The sequence below is a fragment of the Myxine glutinosa genome, chromosome 2 (genome assembly GCF_964187855.1).
Source record: "Myxine glutinosa chromosome 2, kmMyxGlut1.1, whole genome shotgun sequence".
In the NCBI taxonomy this organism is placed as follows: domain Eukaryota; kingdom Metazoa; phylum Chordata; class Myxini; order Myxiniformes; family Myxinidae; genus Myxine; species Myxine glutinosa.
In genome coordinates, this window is record NC_136262.1 from 245,960,117 (window position 1) to 245,976,733 (window position 16,617).

General features: G+C 45.4%; 1 protein-coding gene across 1 annotated transcript in view; it reads left to right on the forward strand.

The window, feature by feature from the left end:
* LOC137420693 (rho-related BTB domain-containing protein 2-like) overlaps positions 1-11,585 on the forward strand; it is a 149,300-nt gene extending 137,715 nt beyond the window's left edge. Inside the window, 1 exon segment of the mRNA XM_068105972.2 lies at positions 8,106-11,585. Within this exon segment, the coding sequence (XP_067962073.2) occupies positions 8,106-8,314 (209 nt within the window). The 3' untranslated portion in view covers positions 8,315-11,585.
* The last annotated feature ends 5,032 nt before the right edge of the window (positions 11,586-16,617 follow it).

Here is a 16,617-nt window from a genome sequence, read left to right on the forward strand (position 1 = left end):
AAAAAAAAACCCGTTGGAGAAGAGGAAGGATTTCATATCCGAAATCATGATGGATCCCTTGACTTTGCTGATAATTGGGAGCAGGCTGATTGGTCTGTAGTTGCAATGATCTGTTTTTGCACCTTTTTTGTGTAAAGTGGTAATGTTCGCTGATTTCCAAACTGATGGCAGATGACCTTGAGCAAAAGAGAGGGTGAGGAGAACAGAGAGAGGGAGTGAATGAGCAGCTGAGCAGGATTTTAGGACCCGTGGGCTGATGCCCATCTGGTCCAGTTGCAGAGGTTCGAGGTTTGACAGAAACTTCTGCACCTTGTCAGGAGAGAAGGACACCGAGTCCAGGAGCAGCTGGGTTTGACTGGGTAAGGTGGGTACAGAGAGAGATGGGTTTGGGACACAATATTTTGAGGCAAACACAGAGTTGAGGCATTCGGCTTTGTCACGTGCAGTGTCAACTCTGTAGCCATTTGAGGTAAGGGATGGGATGGAGGGGGAACAAACACCAGAGACAGATTTGACCAGACGCCACCAGGATTTGGAGGAAGGAGACAGGTTTGAGAGTTCAGTCTTGATAGTAGAGAGATAGTGCTTCCTGGCTCTCCTGAGGGTAGACACACACTTGTTCTGAGCTTGGTGGAAGGAACTGAGATTGCCTTCAGTTGGATTAGCCTTTCAAGAGGCAAAGGCAAGTTGTTTCAGGGCAACTGTCTCACCACAAGATTCAATGTACCATGGACGGGAGGAAGGGTAAGACAACTGAAGACGAGATGGGATAAATCTGTGTATGAGAGAGAGCAGTTTACTTTGGAAGAATTGATGTCAGAGGCAGTAGAGATGGGAGACCAGTCCAGATGATTGATGGCTGCTTGAAGACCATGCCAGTTGGCCTGAGTGAAATGCCAGACTCGTCGACGCTGAGGCTCTCTGAGAATGGCCAGAGAGATGCCCACTTTAACAAGGAAATGACCAGAAGAACCGATTGGAGCAGAAGAAGAGCATCAGACATTTGCAGGGAAGTTTGTCATATTCGAGTCTGGAAGAGAAGATTCTCCGTTGACTGAGATCCGGGTCGGGAAATTGACAGATTGTGTCAGTCCCAATGAGTCGCAGAAGTCCTTTGCTGAGATGCCATGGCTGGTGAGAGAGGTACTGTTACGGATTTGTGTGAATTACTATTCAGGTCTTTGCTTATTAATGTGTAGTCGATTAAAGGTTGTTGTGATTAAAGGGCCAGGAGCCCTTCTGGGGAAAAGGAGACCGGAAACGGAAGAAGAAAAGACACAAGGTCCGGGAGAAGTGGCGATTCTCTTCTTCTTCCTCGCCCAGCACCGAGAAGAGCGGTATCGATATTGAGCAGCGTGGGGAACGCTGCATTTACAAGCCCGTCTGGCGAGAGGAGTTACCGAGACGTGTAATTACCCATTTACACGTCAAGTCGCCGTGGGTTCGTGCACGGAACCAAGCGTCCGGCACAGCTCGCCTCACCGTCTACAAGGACGCATACGGGTCGCACCTTGGGCCTCGCGCGCGTTGCAAGCCGCGCTTGGTTTTGCCCCGTTGCTTGGCAAGGAGGTGTGCGCTGCAGCAGCTGTCCCCGGTATGAGACGTGCACGTTTGGAGCACGTCCACCCGGGGTTCGTTCAACCGCCCGTGTGCGGAGAAGAGAGACATTGTGAGGGACAGTGACCGTGACACAAGTGGTCGTGAGTGGGGACAGGGGGGGACACATTTGTAAGATGGCCATCTTCGTAATATTGATTGTGGATTGTTGATGGTTGTTGATTGCTCGGGGAATATATTATTGATTACTCCGGATCCTTGGTGTGGGGTTTCTTATTGACTGGAATTCATATTGATTGCGTTACGAAAGCGTATAAATCATAGATCTTTCTGGCGGAGTTCCTCTCATGGTCCGGGGGTCACCGAGACCAGGTAGTCACCGGGAGGACCACGTAACAGAATTGGGGGCTCGTCCGGGATTATAATTTGCGGATTCGCAATTGGGTCTATGTCCGGGATCTATAAAATTTTCTAAATTTTAGTCCGGGAAAGAATTCCCAAGAGTGGGAACTTTTCCAACGTTCCTAAAATTGTTTTGCTCTGTCGACAAAACAACAACAAAAAAACAAACAAACAAAAAAAAATAACAATAGCAATAATAGTAATACTGTTGCTTTTCTTTGTTGGAAGTTTCTGGGGTGAAGGTTAACAGGTGTTACCAGTAGTCACCATGGCGTTTGTGGCACAGAACTTTGCGGTTACACCTAGTGAGGCACAGTTCTGAGCGTTACTAAAAGCGGACCTCTTGAAATTGGCCAAACATTTTAACTTGGAGGTCCGAACTAATTTGAGGAAGGCAGAGTTGCAGACCACGGTGATACAGTCTATGGTGGGATTAGGAACATGGGACGAGTTATCCTGGCAGTGGCTACCCGAAGAACCAGAAGACGTTGAGCTCCGGAAACTGGAGTTGCAATTACGGAGCCAGGAACGGATCAAAGAAGAGGAAAGGAAAGCAGAAGAGAGGAGAGAAGAGAAACAAGCAGAGGAAAGGAAAGTGGAACGAGAACTCCAGGAAAGGTTAAAAGAAGAAGAAAGGAAAGCAGAAAAGGAAAGAGCAGAAGAAGAAAGGAAAGCAGAAGAGAGGAGAGAAGAGAAACAAGCAGAGGAAAGGAGAGTGGAACGAGAACTCCAGGAAAGGTTAAAAGAAGAAGAAAGGAAAGCAGAAAAGGTAAGAGCAGAAGAAGAAAGGAAAGCAGAAGAGAGGAGAGAAGAGAAACAAGCAGAGGAAAGGAGAGTGGAACGAGAACTCCAGGAAAGGTTAGAAGGGAGAAAAGCAGAGGAGAGGAGAGCTGCCAGGGAACTCGAAGCAGAGGAGAGAAAAGCCGAAAGGGAGTTGAAGGAACGTGATCTGGCGCTTCAGCAAGAGATTAAATTCAAGGAGCTGGATTTAATGAGAGAACGGGGAGAGGTACCACCCTTGCTGACGGGGTCGACACCTAGCCAGAACACCTGGGAGGTGGGCAGACATGTGAGGTTGGTTCCACCCTTCAGTGAAAAGGAAGTCACTCAATTTTTTCCACACTTTGAGAAAGTGGCTCGGCAGTTAAACTGGCCGGAGGAGGCCTGGACCATACTAGTGCAAAGTGTGCTGGTGGGTAAAGCTCAAGAGATTTATTCGGCGCTACCAATGGACCAATGTGCAGATTATGAGGTATTGAAGAAGCACATCCTCAAAGCCTATGAGTTGGTTCCGGAAGCTTACCGGCAAAAATTCCGGAATGCCAGGAAGAGGGAGAGTGAGACCCTTGTGGAGTTTGCTAGAGTGAAAGAAAACATGTTTGATCGGTGGTGTGAGTCAAAAGGAGTCGGGAACGACTTCGGAGCATTGCGTGACCTGATGCTGGTGGAGGAATTTCAACAGTGTGTCCACGAGGACATCAAAGTGTACCTGCAGGAAAAGAAAGTACCGAAGTTGTGGGACGCAGCCACCATGGCAGATGATTATGCCTTAACACACCGGATAGGGGTCCACGAACCTAACTCCTCACCTAGATCTCCGCAGGGGAGGTGTGGAACAGCAGGTGCGGAGAACGACAATACATGGCGGCGGCCTTGAGATGATTATGGGGACAACGCTGATACCCGAACTGTTCGAAATCAGGGGGCTACGGGCCCAAGACAAACTTATTTTTCGGGGGGCCCGAGGCAGACCACGAGTTTTTCCTCCGGGCCTACTTGCGCTTTTTGCAAGAAACCTGGACACTTGATGTCCAGTTGTTACCTCATGAAAAGGGAAAACCCAGAGCGGAGTCCGACTATTACCACTCCGAATGCGATGGCAAGCGTAAGAAATCGCCCACAGAAGAGTTACCAACCATTTATTTATGAGGGGTTGGTCTCACTCAAGGGAGACTTGACTAACCCAAGACCGGTTAGGGTTTTGAGGGACACAGGAGCCCATCAATCCTTAATGCTTGAAGGCATTTTGCCATTGTCAAAGAGTACCGCAACTGGTGATAGTGTTCGGTTACAAGGGATCGGTGGCTGTGTTCGTGCCCCACTTCATGTCATCCATTTGGAATCCGATTTGGTGTCAGGACCGGTCACCGTCGGTTTACAAGCCACGCTTCCTGTAGAGGGAGTATCTGTGATTATCGGGAATGATTTGGCCGGGGGGCAAATTTATGGTAACCCGAGGGTGGGTAAAGAGCCCCGCAGGGGAAATAACACCACCCCCGCTTGGGATGGCGACAAAAGTTCCAAGTTATTTGTAGGGGGACTGAACTTCAACACAGAGGAAGAAGTTCTGACCTCTGTCTTCAACAGATATGGGCCGCTGGCCTGGTGGAAGTGCGGGTGGTAAAAGACAGGGAAACGCAATGGTCAAGAGGGTTCGGCTTTGTCACGTTTGCAAGCACAAGAGACGCCAGAGAGGCAGAGAAGAATTGGAATGGTAAGGATTTGGAGGGTCGGACCATAACAGTAGGGAAGGCATTTCGTAGGCGTCGAGAGGTCTACAGAAGAGGACAACTTGGCAGTAGTTTTAGGGTTGGCAGCAGCCGATATTACTATGGAGGCTCCCAGAGTTACGGCACCTCCCGAAAGAATGAATGTCAGAGCACTGGCCGAGAAGGAGACCGCCAGTCAGGTAACGGCTGGGACAAGGGGTCCCACCATAACTGTTAGGAGTCTGGCGAAGTTGAAGCACTATATACGGGGGAGCCGCCGAGCCGGGGCTCCTACACGGACTAACCGTGAACGCCACGTTCTTAAAGGCGTCCAGGTAGTGAACTTTCCTGCACGGACTAACCGTGAACTCCACATTCCTTAAGGCGTCCATGTAGGGAATACTCAGCTGGGCCTCCCGAAAAAGTGCTATCGAGAGGTTTAACTTTGGGGCTTTGGTCACCACCTCTTAACCGTCATTCAAGAGAAACTAGAAGTGGTTGACGCTTGGTCCAGAGTGAATTAATCTAGGGGTTTTGGTGAAATTTTGTTGCTTTATTTTGAAGTGATAATTGTGCCCGGGGGGAACTGATGATTTGGGGGTGTGAGTTATCTGGTTTGTTTATCCAAGTTGGCCGGCAAAGAAAGTTTTCGCTGGGTTCAAACTTTCTTTCTTGAAGGGGGGGAGTGTTAGGGATTTGTGTGAATTACTATTCAGGTCTTTGCTTATTAATGTGTAGTCGATTAAAGGTTGTTGTGATTTAAGGGTCAGGAGCCCTTCTGGGGAAAAGGAGACTGGAAACGGAAGAAGAAAAGACACGAGGTCCGGGAGAAGCGGCGATTCTCTTCTTCTTCCTCGCCCAGCGCAGAGAAGAGCGGTATCGATATTGAGCAGCGTGGGGAACGCTGCGTTTACAAGCCCATCTGGCGAGAGGAGTTACCGGGACGTGTAATTACCCATTTACACGTCAAGTCGCCGTGGGTTCGTGCACGGAACCAAGCGTCCGGCACAGTTCGCCTCACCGTCTACAAGGACGCGTACGGGTCGCACCTTGGGCCTCGCGCGCGTTGCAAGCCGCGCTTGGTTTTGCCCCGTGGCTTGGCAAGGAGGTGTGCGCTCCAGCAGCTGTCCCCGGTACGAGACGTGCACGTTTGGAGCACGTCCGCCCGGGGTTCGTTCAACCGCCCGTGTGCGGAGAAGAGAGACATTGTGAGGGACAGTGACCGTGACCCAAGTGGTCGTGAGTGGGGACAGGGGGGGACACATATGTAAGATGGCCATCTTCGTAATATTGATTGTGGATTGTTGATGGTTGTTGATTGCTCGGGGAATATATTATTGATTACTCCGTATCCTTGGTGTGGGGTTTCTTATTGACTGGAATTCATATTGATTGCGTTACGAAAGCGTATAAATCATAGATCTTTCTGGCGGAGTTCCTCTCATGGTCCGGGGGTCACCGAGACCAGGTAGTCACCGGGAGGACCACGTAACAGTACCCACACCCAGCCAGCTGGCATGATGATAGTTGAGGTCGCCACATATGAGGAAGAGAGAGTTGGGATGAGTGGATAGAAGTTGGTCCATGTTGTCAGACAGCGAAATGTAAATGGAGTCATCACTGTTTGGAGGGCGGTACAAAACATGCATGAACAAAAGGTGGGAGCGGAGAGGAAGCCGTAGCCAGAGGTACTCCTGGGGGTAGGGTGGAGAGAGGGCAGTGCAAGGAGAGTGAGGAAGAGAGTTTTTGATAAAGATAGCAACCCCACCTCCAGGACCAAGCTCAGGTCTATCACACCAGAGGAGGGAGTAACCAGAAAGAGATATTAAAGAATCAGAGACGTCTTGAAGAAGGAAAGTTTCTGTTGAGCAGATTACGTCTGGTTTGTCAGAAGCAAGCTGTGTGGAGAGATCAATCAGGTTTGAGCGAAGGCCCCAGATGTTTGAGGTCCATACCGTTAAGGAAGAGAGAGGGGGAGCATCGGGTGCAGGACAGTACAGGGGAGGGGAGGGGTAGGGTAAGTTGAGGGGTGGGAGGGGGTGGTCGGGAGAGCTGTTGATAGTGTGTCGGAGATTGCAGAAGAGTTAGGAAAAAGGGAAGGATGAGGAGGACAAAAGGTTTGATGGTGGTGGGATGAGACACAGTGAGGGGTTCATCGAGGGGTGGGGGGGGGGGGGCAGAGCAACGTCGAAGGTTGGAGGAGGTGGAGATATGAGATAGAAGGGAGATGAAGTGAGGAGGAGGCAGCTTTGAGGAAGAGGAGGAGGAGGAGGAGGATGGGGAAGGGGGGGGAGTGTTTTAGCAGCAAATGGGGGAGCAACTCCATATTAATGCTCATGATTTTGGAATGAGATGTTTGATGTTTGGGTGTCCACATACTTTTGGTCACGTAGTGTGTATATATATATATATATATATATACATATATATATACATATATATATATATATATATATATATATATATATATATATATATATATATATACACACACACACACACACACACACACACACACACACACACACACACACACACACACACACACACACACATCAATCCCTGTTGTTGGCTTAGCGGTTAGGGTGCCGGCTTGGGATCCTAGGCTCCTGGGTTTGAATCCCGGTCGATTGCTGAATTAACGCCAGGGGGGTTGACTCAGCCTGTCATCCTTCTGAGGTCAGCAAATTGAGTACCAGCTTGCTGGGATGAATGATCACGGTGTGTACCCCGGTTTAGAATAGGTACACCGTATCCCTGCGCATCGAAGAGGCGACCAAGGGTTGGCGTCAGGAAGGGCATCCGGCCATAAAAAAAATTGCCTCAAACAGGGAACCATGATTGTCATGGGGCCCGCCCGCAAGGCTAACCCCCGCTCTTGCGGGGAAAATGGCCATAAAACGATCATTCATTCATTCATTCATATATATATATATCAAAAAGTTATGGACAGATTCAGACGACTTGGTGGACAGGTTGGGGGTGACAGACAAATTTATTTGATTTTGGTGAAGATCTGGATCTGGACCCAAGAACTTGTGATTCCTCATCTTTGAGAGGTGGGGCCAAAAGCGGTTATTTAACGCGGTATTTCAAAAAGTTGTGGATGGAATGTGACAACTTGGTGGATGAATTGGGAAGTTGACAAGAACAAAGCCGATTAGATTTTGGTGAAGATCGTATGCTGATCCGACCGACAGTATGATACAAGACGTAAAGGGCCTGGTGGAGTGGTGGAGGTATGCGCTCTACCGAGTGCCGTTCTACCTCTGCATTTTTTTTTTAAATCTTTTTTTTTAAATATCTCATTCTCCACCATCTGTTTGCAGTCTATAAGCATGCCCCACGAGTAAATAAAAATAAAAGTTGGGGAAATTATTTTTCTTGCGCTGATGTCGTGAATATAACGAGAGTTGTTTGAAGTTGTTTTATGAAAGGTAAATTGAAAATCGTTAAATTTAAAATGCATGTAAAATTTTTTTCCAACACCCACTAATTACAGAATTATTTTGTTCGCATGACTAAAAGTTCAGCTATCGCTTTTGGGGATTAAAATGATCTTATGCAGTACATTAGACATGTCATGGGCTTTCTTGTCTGCTTGTAAATTCACATCCTTGTGTCGCAATGACTTGATTTATTTTTATCTGTCATCAGAAAACCAAGCACACTTTGAGCGCCATCGCTGGCCACCAGTATGGTATTTGAAGGCTGACGACCATTACCAACGGGCTCGCAAAGAGCGTGAGCACGAGGAGAGGATGCTTGCCAAACCACCTGCCCGCCGTCGATGGTGCTTTTGGACGGGCCCCGCTCCCTCCTCGTCCGGCTCCACCACGACGGCCTCTTCCCCACCGGTCTCTTGATGCTCATAATTGAAAAGCAGAGCGAGGTTAAAAGATCGACCGAGTGGAAAGGAATTTCAGATTGGTTGCTGAAGATGCCTGCCTGTGCATGCTTCATCCGTGTCCTGCTGAAAGGCCGTGGCTTGGATCCTAGTAGGTCGCGCTGTTGCATCTTCAAATGCATGGTTGTTAAAGCGCATGTTGGAAATTTGCGATAAAAGGAGGAAAGCGACCGGACGTGTGGACCGTGTGGTTGGCAACGTGAATCATGTTTGGGTTTGCAGCCATATTTTGGTAGCTCTTCGCAGGTGCTGTTTTGGATGTTTGTATTGTTGGTAGCATCAATATGTGGAATTTTAAAAATCCACTGAGTGTTTCTGCCTTATAATTTGCTTTTTAAAATGTAGGAATAAATTAAAGATGTTAGGGGTGGGTATTTTGCTTGCTGGTAAGGTATCTTTTTTTGTGTTACTAAATTACTCGTGTATTTAAAATGGTGGGTTGGGTTTGGGGTGGGTCGAGGAGGTATATTTTTAAAAAAAGAAAAAAAAAAAGGATGTCTTTGAAATCCATATTGTTGGAAAGATTAACGCTGACCTGCGGTGCTACCCTGAAGAATCTGACTCTCTGTGGCTCGGTTCTCTTCTTGCTGGCCTTTGGTGTTTTGATGAAGAGGAATCTGAATGTTCTGTGCTTGATGTTAGATGTTCGAATTTTGCCCACGGTGAAGGTGTAAACGGCCTTTTATTTTGCTGATAAACAACAAAGGGCTACAATTTATAACAAAAAAAAAGAAAAAAACTGGAGATTTATTCGGCAATTGTTACTTGCATGCACTTGAAAGACATAGTTCGCTCATTTTGAAGATCAAGTTAATTTGCATAATGGTTTAAGTTTTAAGTTTGTCGAGCTTCAGATTACGCAGAGTGCGAGAGGCTTTGCAGTTTTCCCAGGTGTGCTTCCACATTTACTAGTTGGTACAGTGGTAATTCCCAAACAAACGATATTACAAAATTCCTTTCCACCTGTAAAGTCCGAATACTTTAATGTAGCAACTGATTCATCTCTGATTGGGAAAACAAAATAAAATGGACTGTTTGGTTCAACATGACATCACAATGTGATGGGATATTCTTGGAACAGTCTGGGAATGGTTTATTTGGCATGCTCATGAAATTCTCAATAGACAACAATTCTCAATAGACAACCAACGAGCCGAGGTGCCGAGCTTCCTTTTGTGTCATTCAGCTTTCGTTAAGTCACCTGGAGGTCTTGGGTTACGATGTGGCTTTTAAAATTTTTAAACCTCCAATTTGCTGGAACATTGTTAAGATCTACCACTGTTTGGATTACATAAGAAATGCATTGATGTGATGCTGAGGAACTAATATTTTAAACTATTAGTAGTTTGCAAAAAAAAAAAAAAACCCCCACTTTGCTAACGACCTTTTCTTTTGGTTTGTTTGTACACGCAATTCTAACTTTTCACCTGCAATTTGTTTCAACCCAAGTTTTCAGGCTGCAGTGCCGTCTTGTTCCCGGTTTGCCTGTCCGCGCCCTCGCGTTGTCGACCTGCCTCAATGGACCTTCGGTAGACCTGTCAACCAGAATCTGCACTATTCGTAACGGGAGTAGAGGCGCTTATTTTCAGCGGAGCTTTCAGTGTTGGTAGGAAGTGTTTTTTGTCTTCGGCCATTTTTTTTCACCGGAAAAATGCAGTATTTTTGCACCTTTTATTTTTCCGTACTTTAGGAAGTATGCCGAAACGTTTTTTCACCATTTCGTGCACACGGCCACGGTTTATTCCTTTTCTTTATTTACTTTTGTGCTAGTTTCTTGCCCGCATGGCCTTCCAACATTGTCAGTTGTACAAGGCACAGGCCATCCCTCTCCCACACACATCCGTATATATATATATACACACATACATATACACACACACACACACCATTGTATACATCCGTCTCCATTTATCTTTGTACATCCACATGTATTTCATCTTGTAATTGTATTTGAAAGGGTTGGACTGTTTATCCGCTTTTACCATCGAGTTCAATGTGCGGATTTTTGGCAAATTATTCGTGCTCCCTTTTGTTGCTTTTTTAGCTGCACCTCAGGGTTTTCCACGTTTAAAGAACCAGGACGATGGGGTTTTGGGATTTTGGACGCGAGTTTTTGAAATGTAAAATTCTGTGCAAATGGTCCGAACTTTCAGCCCAATTCTACCCCTTGTGATGCACTTGCGGTTTGTTTGTTTTTCCTGTGCAATCTTCCATTAGTAGTGGTAGTTTAGTAGTAGCGGTTTGTTTGCTGGTATCTTTAACAATGGCAGAAAATATTTTTTGCACTTGAATGTTTTTTTGTTTGTTTTGTTTTTTCAATTTTGAAAAACTGAATTTGACCGACTTTTTACTTTGCCCTTTACCATTCACCGTGTTAGTTTGATGTGAGCTTTTAGAGTTATTGCTTTCGTGTCTGCTGTTGGTTCCAGTTTCAGGTAAGGTCTTTAATTACTAAATAAGTTCGGAATGGGGGTTGAGGGAAGGATTGAATTTTTATTTGCACATTACTGTCATTTCTTTATGAGGATCAGTGTGATTGTGTGCACAAAAGCTTCGGCTTGTTTAAAACTAACCTGCTTTCGTTGTTTACTTTGAAAGTCGAGACTAATACCGTGCACATCGTCATGATGGAATGAAATCCCAAAGTTTTACTGTTCTGATTGATACAAGACGCCGCCTTACTCTTGGCCCGGGTTTCAGTGATGTTTACAAAATCTTTTGGACGAATTTGAAATGCCACCTTGTCGTGAACCTGTGTTCAGGATGTCCGTGCTGCATAGAACGACGACCGGTCGGAGCTCAAAGCGTGCTTTCGGTTTGAGTCGTTTTGCGTCTTGCAGTGTTACCTGTGGTTAGTGCGCTTGCAATACTAGCCGTTTTCAGTGCAGGTGGTGAGCGTGCAATGTCTCGTGAGTCGTCGAGGAGAAGGTTGCCTTTGTTATGAAATCCGCATAGCTTTCCTTTTTCCTGTGAAGCTGGCAGACAAAGCAAAGGCAAATTGTGATGTGGAAATGCCTTACTGAAATGCACAGGAAAGTGGGGGGGGGGGGGGGGGCATGCGTAAAAATTAAATTCTTAAAACAAATGTGATGACGTCATTTTAAATCGAATGCCGAAAGTATTTTATCGCAAGAATAAATTTTCTTTTTGCTTTTAGCTTGTAACTAGTTTGTATAGGAAACTTTGGATCACTTTGCTGCTTGTAAATAAACGCTTGTGAACAAACTGTCTGAGGTGTCGGGTTGTGAAGTTTTATTACTTAGCAAAAAACAACAACATTTGCTAAGTATGTTGATCACTCCTGTCTGTCTGTCTGTCTGTCTGCCGCTCACTTATACTTGCCTACAGATCACAATTTCAAACCCTTCCTCATGAAACTTCACCGAACGATAAAATTGGTGGTCTGACAGAATGTTTTTTTTTTAGGTCAAAAGGTCAACAACCATTTCAAATTCCTAAAATAATAAATCCTCAATTTTCATCCGATTGACTTGAAATTTGAATAGGATTTTCATATCAGCGAAATGAATTCTACCATCTATTTTTTGAGGTAAACATAGGGCAAAAGGTCAACAGCCTTTTCGGATTTCTAAAATCAATTTTCATCCAATTGACTTGAAATTTGAATAGGATTTTCAGATCGGCAAAATGAATTCAACCACCATCAATTTTTGAGGTCAACATAGGGCAAAAGGTCAACATAGGCCATGTTTCTAAAATTGTCAATTTTCATCCAAGTAACGAAAAATTTGAAGACGATTTGCATATCAGGTCACTGAATTCAACCACCAATTATATTTGAGGTAAAAACAATGCTCTTCTGAGTGACATTCTTCTTTTTTTTTCCTCCTTTGCCAAGTGTTGGTCAGAGTGGTTTTCCATTTTTTTTTTCACGTTTTACACCCTAACCGTCTTGGCCTCTGCCTCTCTGACTCCTCAGCGATGGTGTGACAACAGCAATACTGCTGGATATGAATCGACATGTATGAAGAAAGAGGTCAACCTGAACCAAAGGTCTTCGAATAAGGTTTTGAGGCATTTCAACAGGAGATGCAAGCAAGGTCCTGTTCTCGGTAATCGCCCCCAAAATAGGAATGCGGTGAAAACTTATCCCACCTGTGCACACGTTAATTTTATCCGTGTTAATGAAGGTTGAGGTCCCAAGGCATCTCCTCAGTTCTTGAAATAGTTTTGATTCCTTGGATTTGGTATAAAATAAGGATTGCTGCGTTTTCTTAACAATGTAGTCCATAAAATGGTGAGAATGTAAACTCTTGCTGTCCATTGTGTTTGCATCCCGAAGTTGGGTTTACCAAGACGCTCTTTCCATTGTGATATGTGGGAGACTTGGTCAATACAATATTCCAAAATGGAATTACACTTTTTTCAAATGTTCTTTCATTCACGGTCATTTGAGAAACGGGATGGCAGGATCTGGCCTAGAGGTACACGCACTCACCTCTAAGCTGTTTAGTCTGGGTTCCAATCCCGACCCAGCTATACATTGCCATCCTAGTGTTTCACAGGCAGGGCGTTCATCTATGTCCGTGCCGTCCCTTGGATGGACATTAACCTGGCTGACCCCTCTGCAGACAATAGTTGGTGGAAGTCAGATCCTACGGTGTTCTTCCAGAAGAGATGAGTTTTCAGCAGGACCATGAACAAATTCCAAATTCCTGCCCTAACCTATGGAGGCCATTGCATCAGTGGCACAGCCATGCCCTCGGCAAATGATGCTGCCCCATAGACTTGCGCTGCATACGAAAAGGTTTGAGAAACCTTCCATCAGCATTGTTCTAAAAATCATACTTCAATGGGACTCAGTTTAAAATGAAGCACCTGACACATTTTTGCTGGGAAAGGATTTCTACATTTAAGTTTTTCTGAAAACAGGCATTTCATCCTTCATGGTGACTAAATTTTAGCAAGAGATGGGCGTCATACTTAGCGTTTTGTATGACCAGCACATTTGACACCGACAGTGCATTGTACCATCCGAGCGGAATTATTGCATTTGTTCCACTTTTTGTTCGAACAGATTTGAGTCAAAATGTAATTGAGGGATAAATTTCACTTCTGTTTGGGTCATGGTGTGAGGCAGACGAGGAATGTCCGACTCCAATATTTTCAGCTTACTGTGTCTAATGAGCAATTTTAATTCATAATGGATCGATTTGTGCAAAATGTTCACAGGGGACCTCCTTCTGGTGAAACGACCAAAATCCAGGCTCACTGCTCAGCTTTACTCATTTGTTCCTCTTGCCTGTGGAACCAATTTCCTTGGTCTGTTCAATCTCTTTCCTCCCTCAAGGGCTTCAAGACAGCTGTTCAACATCTCAGGTCATTCCCCATTTCATACCCATGATCGTTTTTGCACTCAACCCCTCTCAAGGCTATCTTTCCTTGTTTCCAGGTTATTGTGTTCTGCCCGGTCCCTCATCTTAGATTCTGCTTCTTCCCCAAGTTTTTCCCTTCCATTTTTGTAATTGAGAGTTCGCTTTTGCATTCAGCCCATGTTCTTGGACTTTCTTCTTTTAGGTCTCCTATATTTTGTCCCTCCACACTACTGTTGCTTCGTAAAAGCCTTAACTACACATTATGAGATGAAATACATGTATTTCTGAATTAGAATTAAGTGTGACAAGTCAGGAGACGACGGTGGTTCATGAGTGAATGGTATTCAATGACAAAGGTCAAAACCGACATTGAAAATATATAAATAGGAATGTATTATCTGTTATGAGACTAGTTAGCTACACAATACCGAAAATTCGGTTCGATTACGACAACTTTGAAAATTTTACCTTTGTGACCTTCAAAGGTCAAAGATTCTGAAATTTGTTGGAAAACTTATTTCATGATGTATGTGATAATATAAGATCATGTACGACATTTCACCCGATCAGGAAGCAAACAATGTAATAAAACCATCAAAAATCGGCTTTTCTAAATTTCATGACCTTGACCATGGGGCGAAAATGAAAAATCGAGCTCCGTGGGGCTAGACACATGACATTGGCCTAACCAAATACCGAAACCCCTGTCAGATTCCACCAAACCCCTCGGAGAAGATGTAGCTTGCACTCGATTACCTCCTAAAATTACATCTTTTTCGGGTGTGGCTCCGCCCACAATGGGCGCAATCCGCCCACTCTGGGCAGGACACAACTAGATCATGATATCAACCTCCCACCCAAGTTTCATCAATATCGGATATCATCGGGTAGTTATGCTGCAGACAGACAGACAGACACACACCCATGACGAATATAGTGGTCACTCTGTTTGATAACTCGTGAACCAAAAATTTTTTCAGGAGACGCTTTTGTGGGAAGTGGGAGTAAGGCAGAGTGGGTGGGTAGAGGTGATCGTTCAACCAATCGGTGTGGAGCTTCCCATCGAGTTCATATTGCTCAGTGGAGTGAATACCTTGGCACAAGGTGACGTCCGCTTACCCATTCATTGAAGAATTCTGACACAACTTCATGACATTCGTTTACCCGGATGCAAGATGGATCACAGAGGGAGGATGCAGCTTTAGCAGCTAGAAGAGGTACAAGAGCTCCTGGCTCTTTGGATGGATAAAAGCACATCGGCTAAGTGGAAGTTCAGTACATGCATGGTACACGCGAACATGCTCCAAGATTTTTCTATATCAAGAAGATCCAGATATGAGACTTTTTCAGTTTCTTTAAGTGACCTTTCACCATTGAGAGATTGGGACAAAACGATATATAGCACAGTATGTCAAGTTATGGACGAGTTATGATGAAACCGAAGCGATTCGATTTTGGTTGAGGTCTGGATGCATGTCCGGCCTGTCAGTGAGACACAAAACATGAACTGCTCAGCTTGGTTGAGGTACGTACTTTACAGCGTGCCGTTCTACTTAATACATCAAGCATCCATATACGAAGAAAAACCAAACTCTTTTTTTGTGATTAAATGAAGCTCTGTGCTGAACCAAGTCGTAGAGGTGCGATTTTTCATCAACTGCAGTATTTCAAAGATGAACCTTGTGAATTCCTTCCACGAAATTGGTCTTCATGGGGCAGTATGCCCTGATATATGATCACTGATCAGTGATGAAGATGAGCCCAAAGGTGCTGTTTGGCGAGCAAGCGGTTCAATACTCGCATCAAAGTCCAAATTCCTTGCTGGAGGCTCTTCCACTGCCAGTGTTCCCAAAGTCTTCAATTGATCTCGACACACGGTTGATCTCAGTATGTGTAATGCATGGAGTGTCTCGTGAGGATGAGGGTTTCACTTCTTCGGGAATGGGTGAGGCTAATCACCCCCTTCAATGGGAATTGCTCAAAAAGAAACCGCGATGGTCACGTAAGACTGGGCTGGCAGGATGGCCTAGAAAAAAAGCCACTTGCTTCTCAGCTGTTTAGCATGGGTTTCAATTCAAATCCAGCTATAAACGGTCATCCTGGTGTTTCCACAGGCAGGGTGATTCATTAATGTATGTGCCATCTCTTGGATGGACGTTATATGGGATATCCCATCTGCCAGCATTAGTTGGTGGATGTTAAAAATCCCACGGTGTCCTCCGTGAAGAGTAGACGAGCTATCGCCAGCACCCTGAACAAATTACAAAAAAATTACTTTCTCAACAATCCTCTCCAAGAAGTTCTGTCGCTCAAGATTTTGGGTCTCACTATCTGCCATGATCTTTCTTGGGAAAACCACATTTCCAAGCTGGCCTCCAAAGCCAGTCGCCGACTGGGCATCCTCCGTCGTGCGAAGTCCTTCCTCGGCACACCTGAGCTCCTCACCACATACAAGGCTTTCATCCGCAGCTCAATGGAATACTGTTCTCCCCTATGGGCCGGTGCTCCTGCCTCACACCTAGCTCGGCTTCACGCTGTTGAAACCAAAGCTTTCAGAATTATTGGAATCTCCCGCGATGAAGCTATCTCTGAGGGCCTTTCACTCACTCACCGCAGGCAGGTAGGTGGTCTTTCTGTCTTCTACCGACTCCTCTCCGGCCTTGCACCCCCAGCTCTCTCTGTGCTCTGTCCCCCAAATATTCCTACAGGTCGCACAAGATCTGCCAGCAACCCTCTGATGGTTAAACTGCCGAAATCTCGGCTCTCTGCTCACCTTCACTCTTTCATTCCTCTTTTCTCCCGCCTCTGGAACAAACTCCCTCACTCCCTTCAATCCCACTCCTCCCTCCAGGTCTTTAAAACAGCTGTTCACCACCATCTCTTATCTTCCCCCATCCAAAACCTTGATCTTTTCTACCCCCGCTAA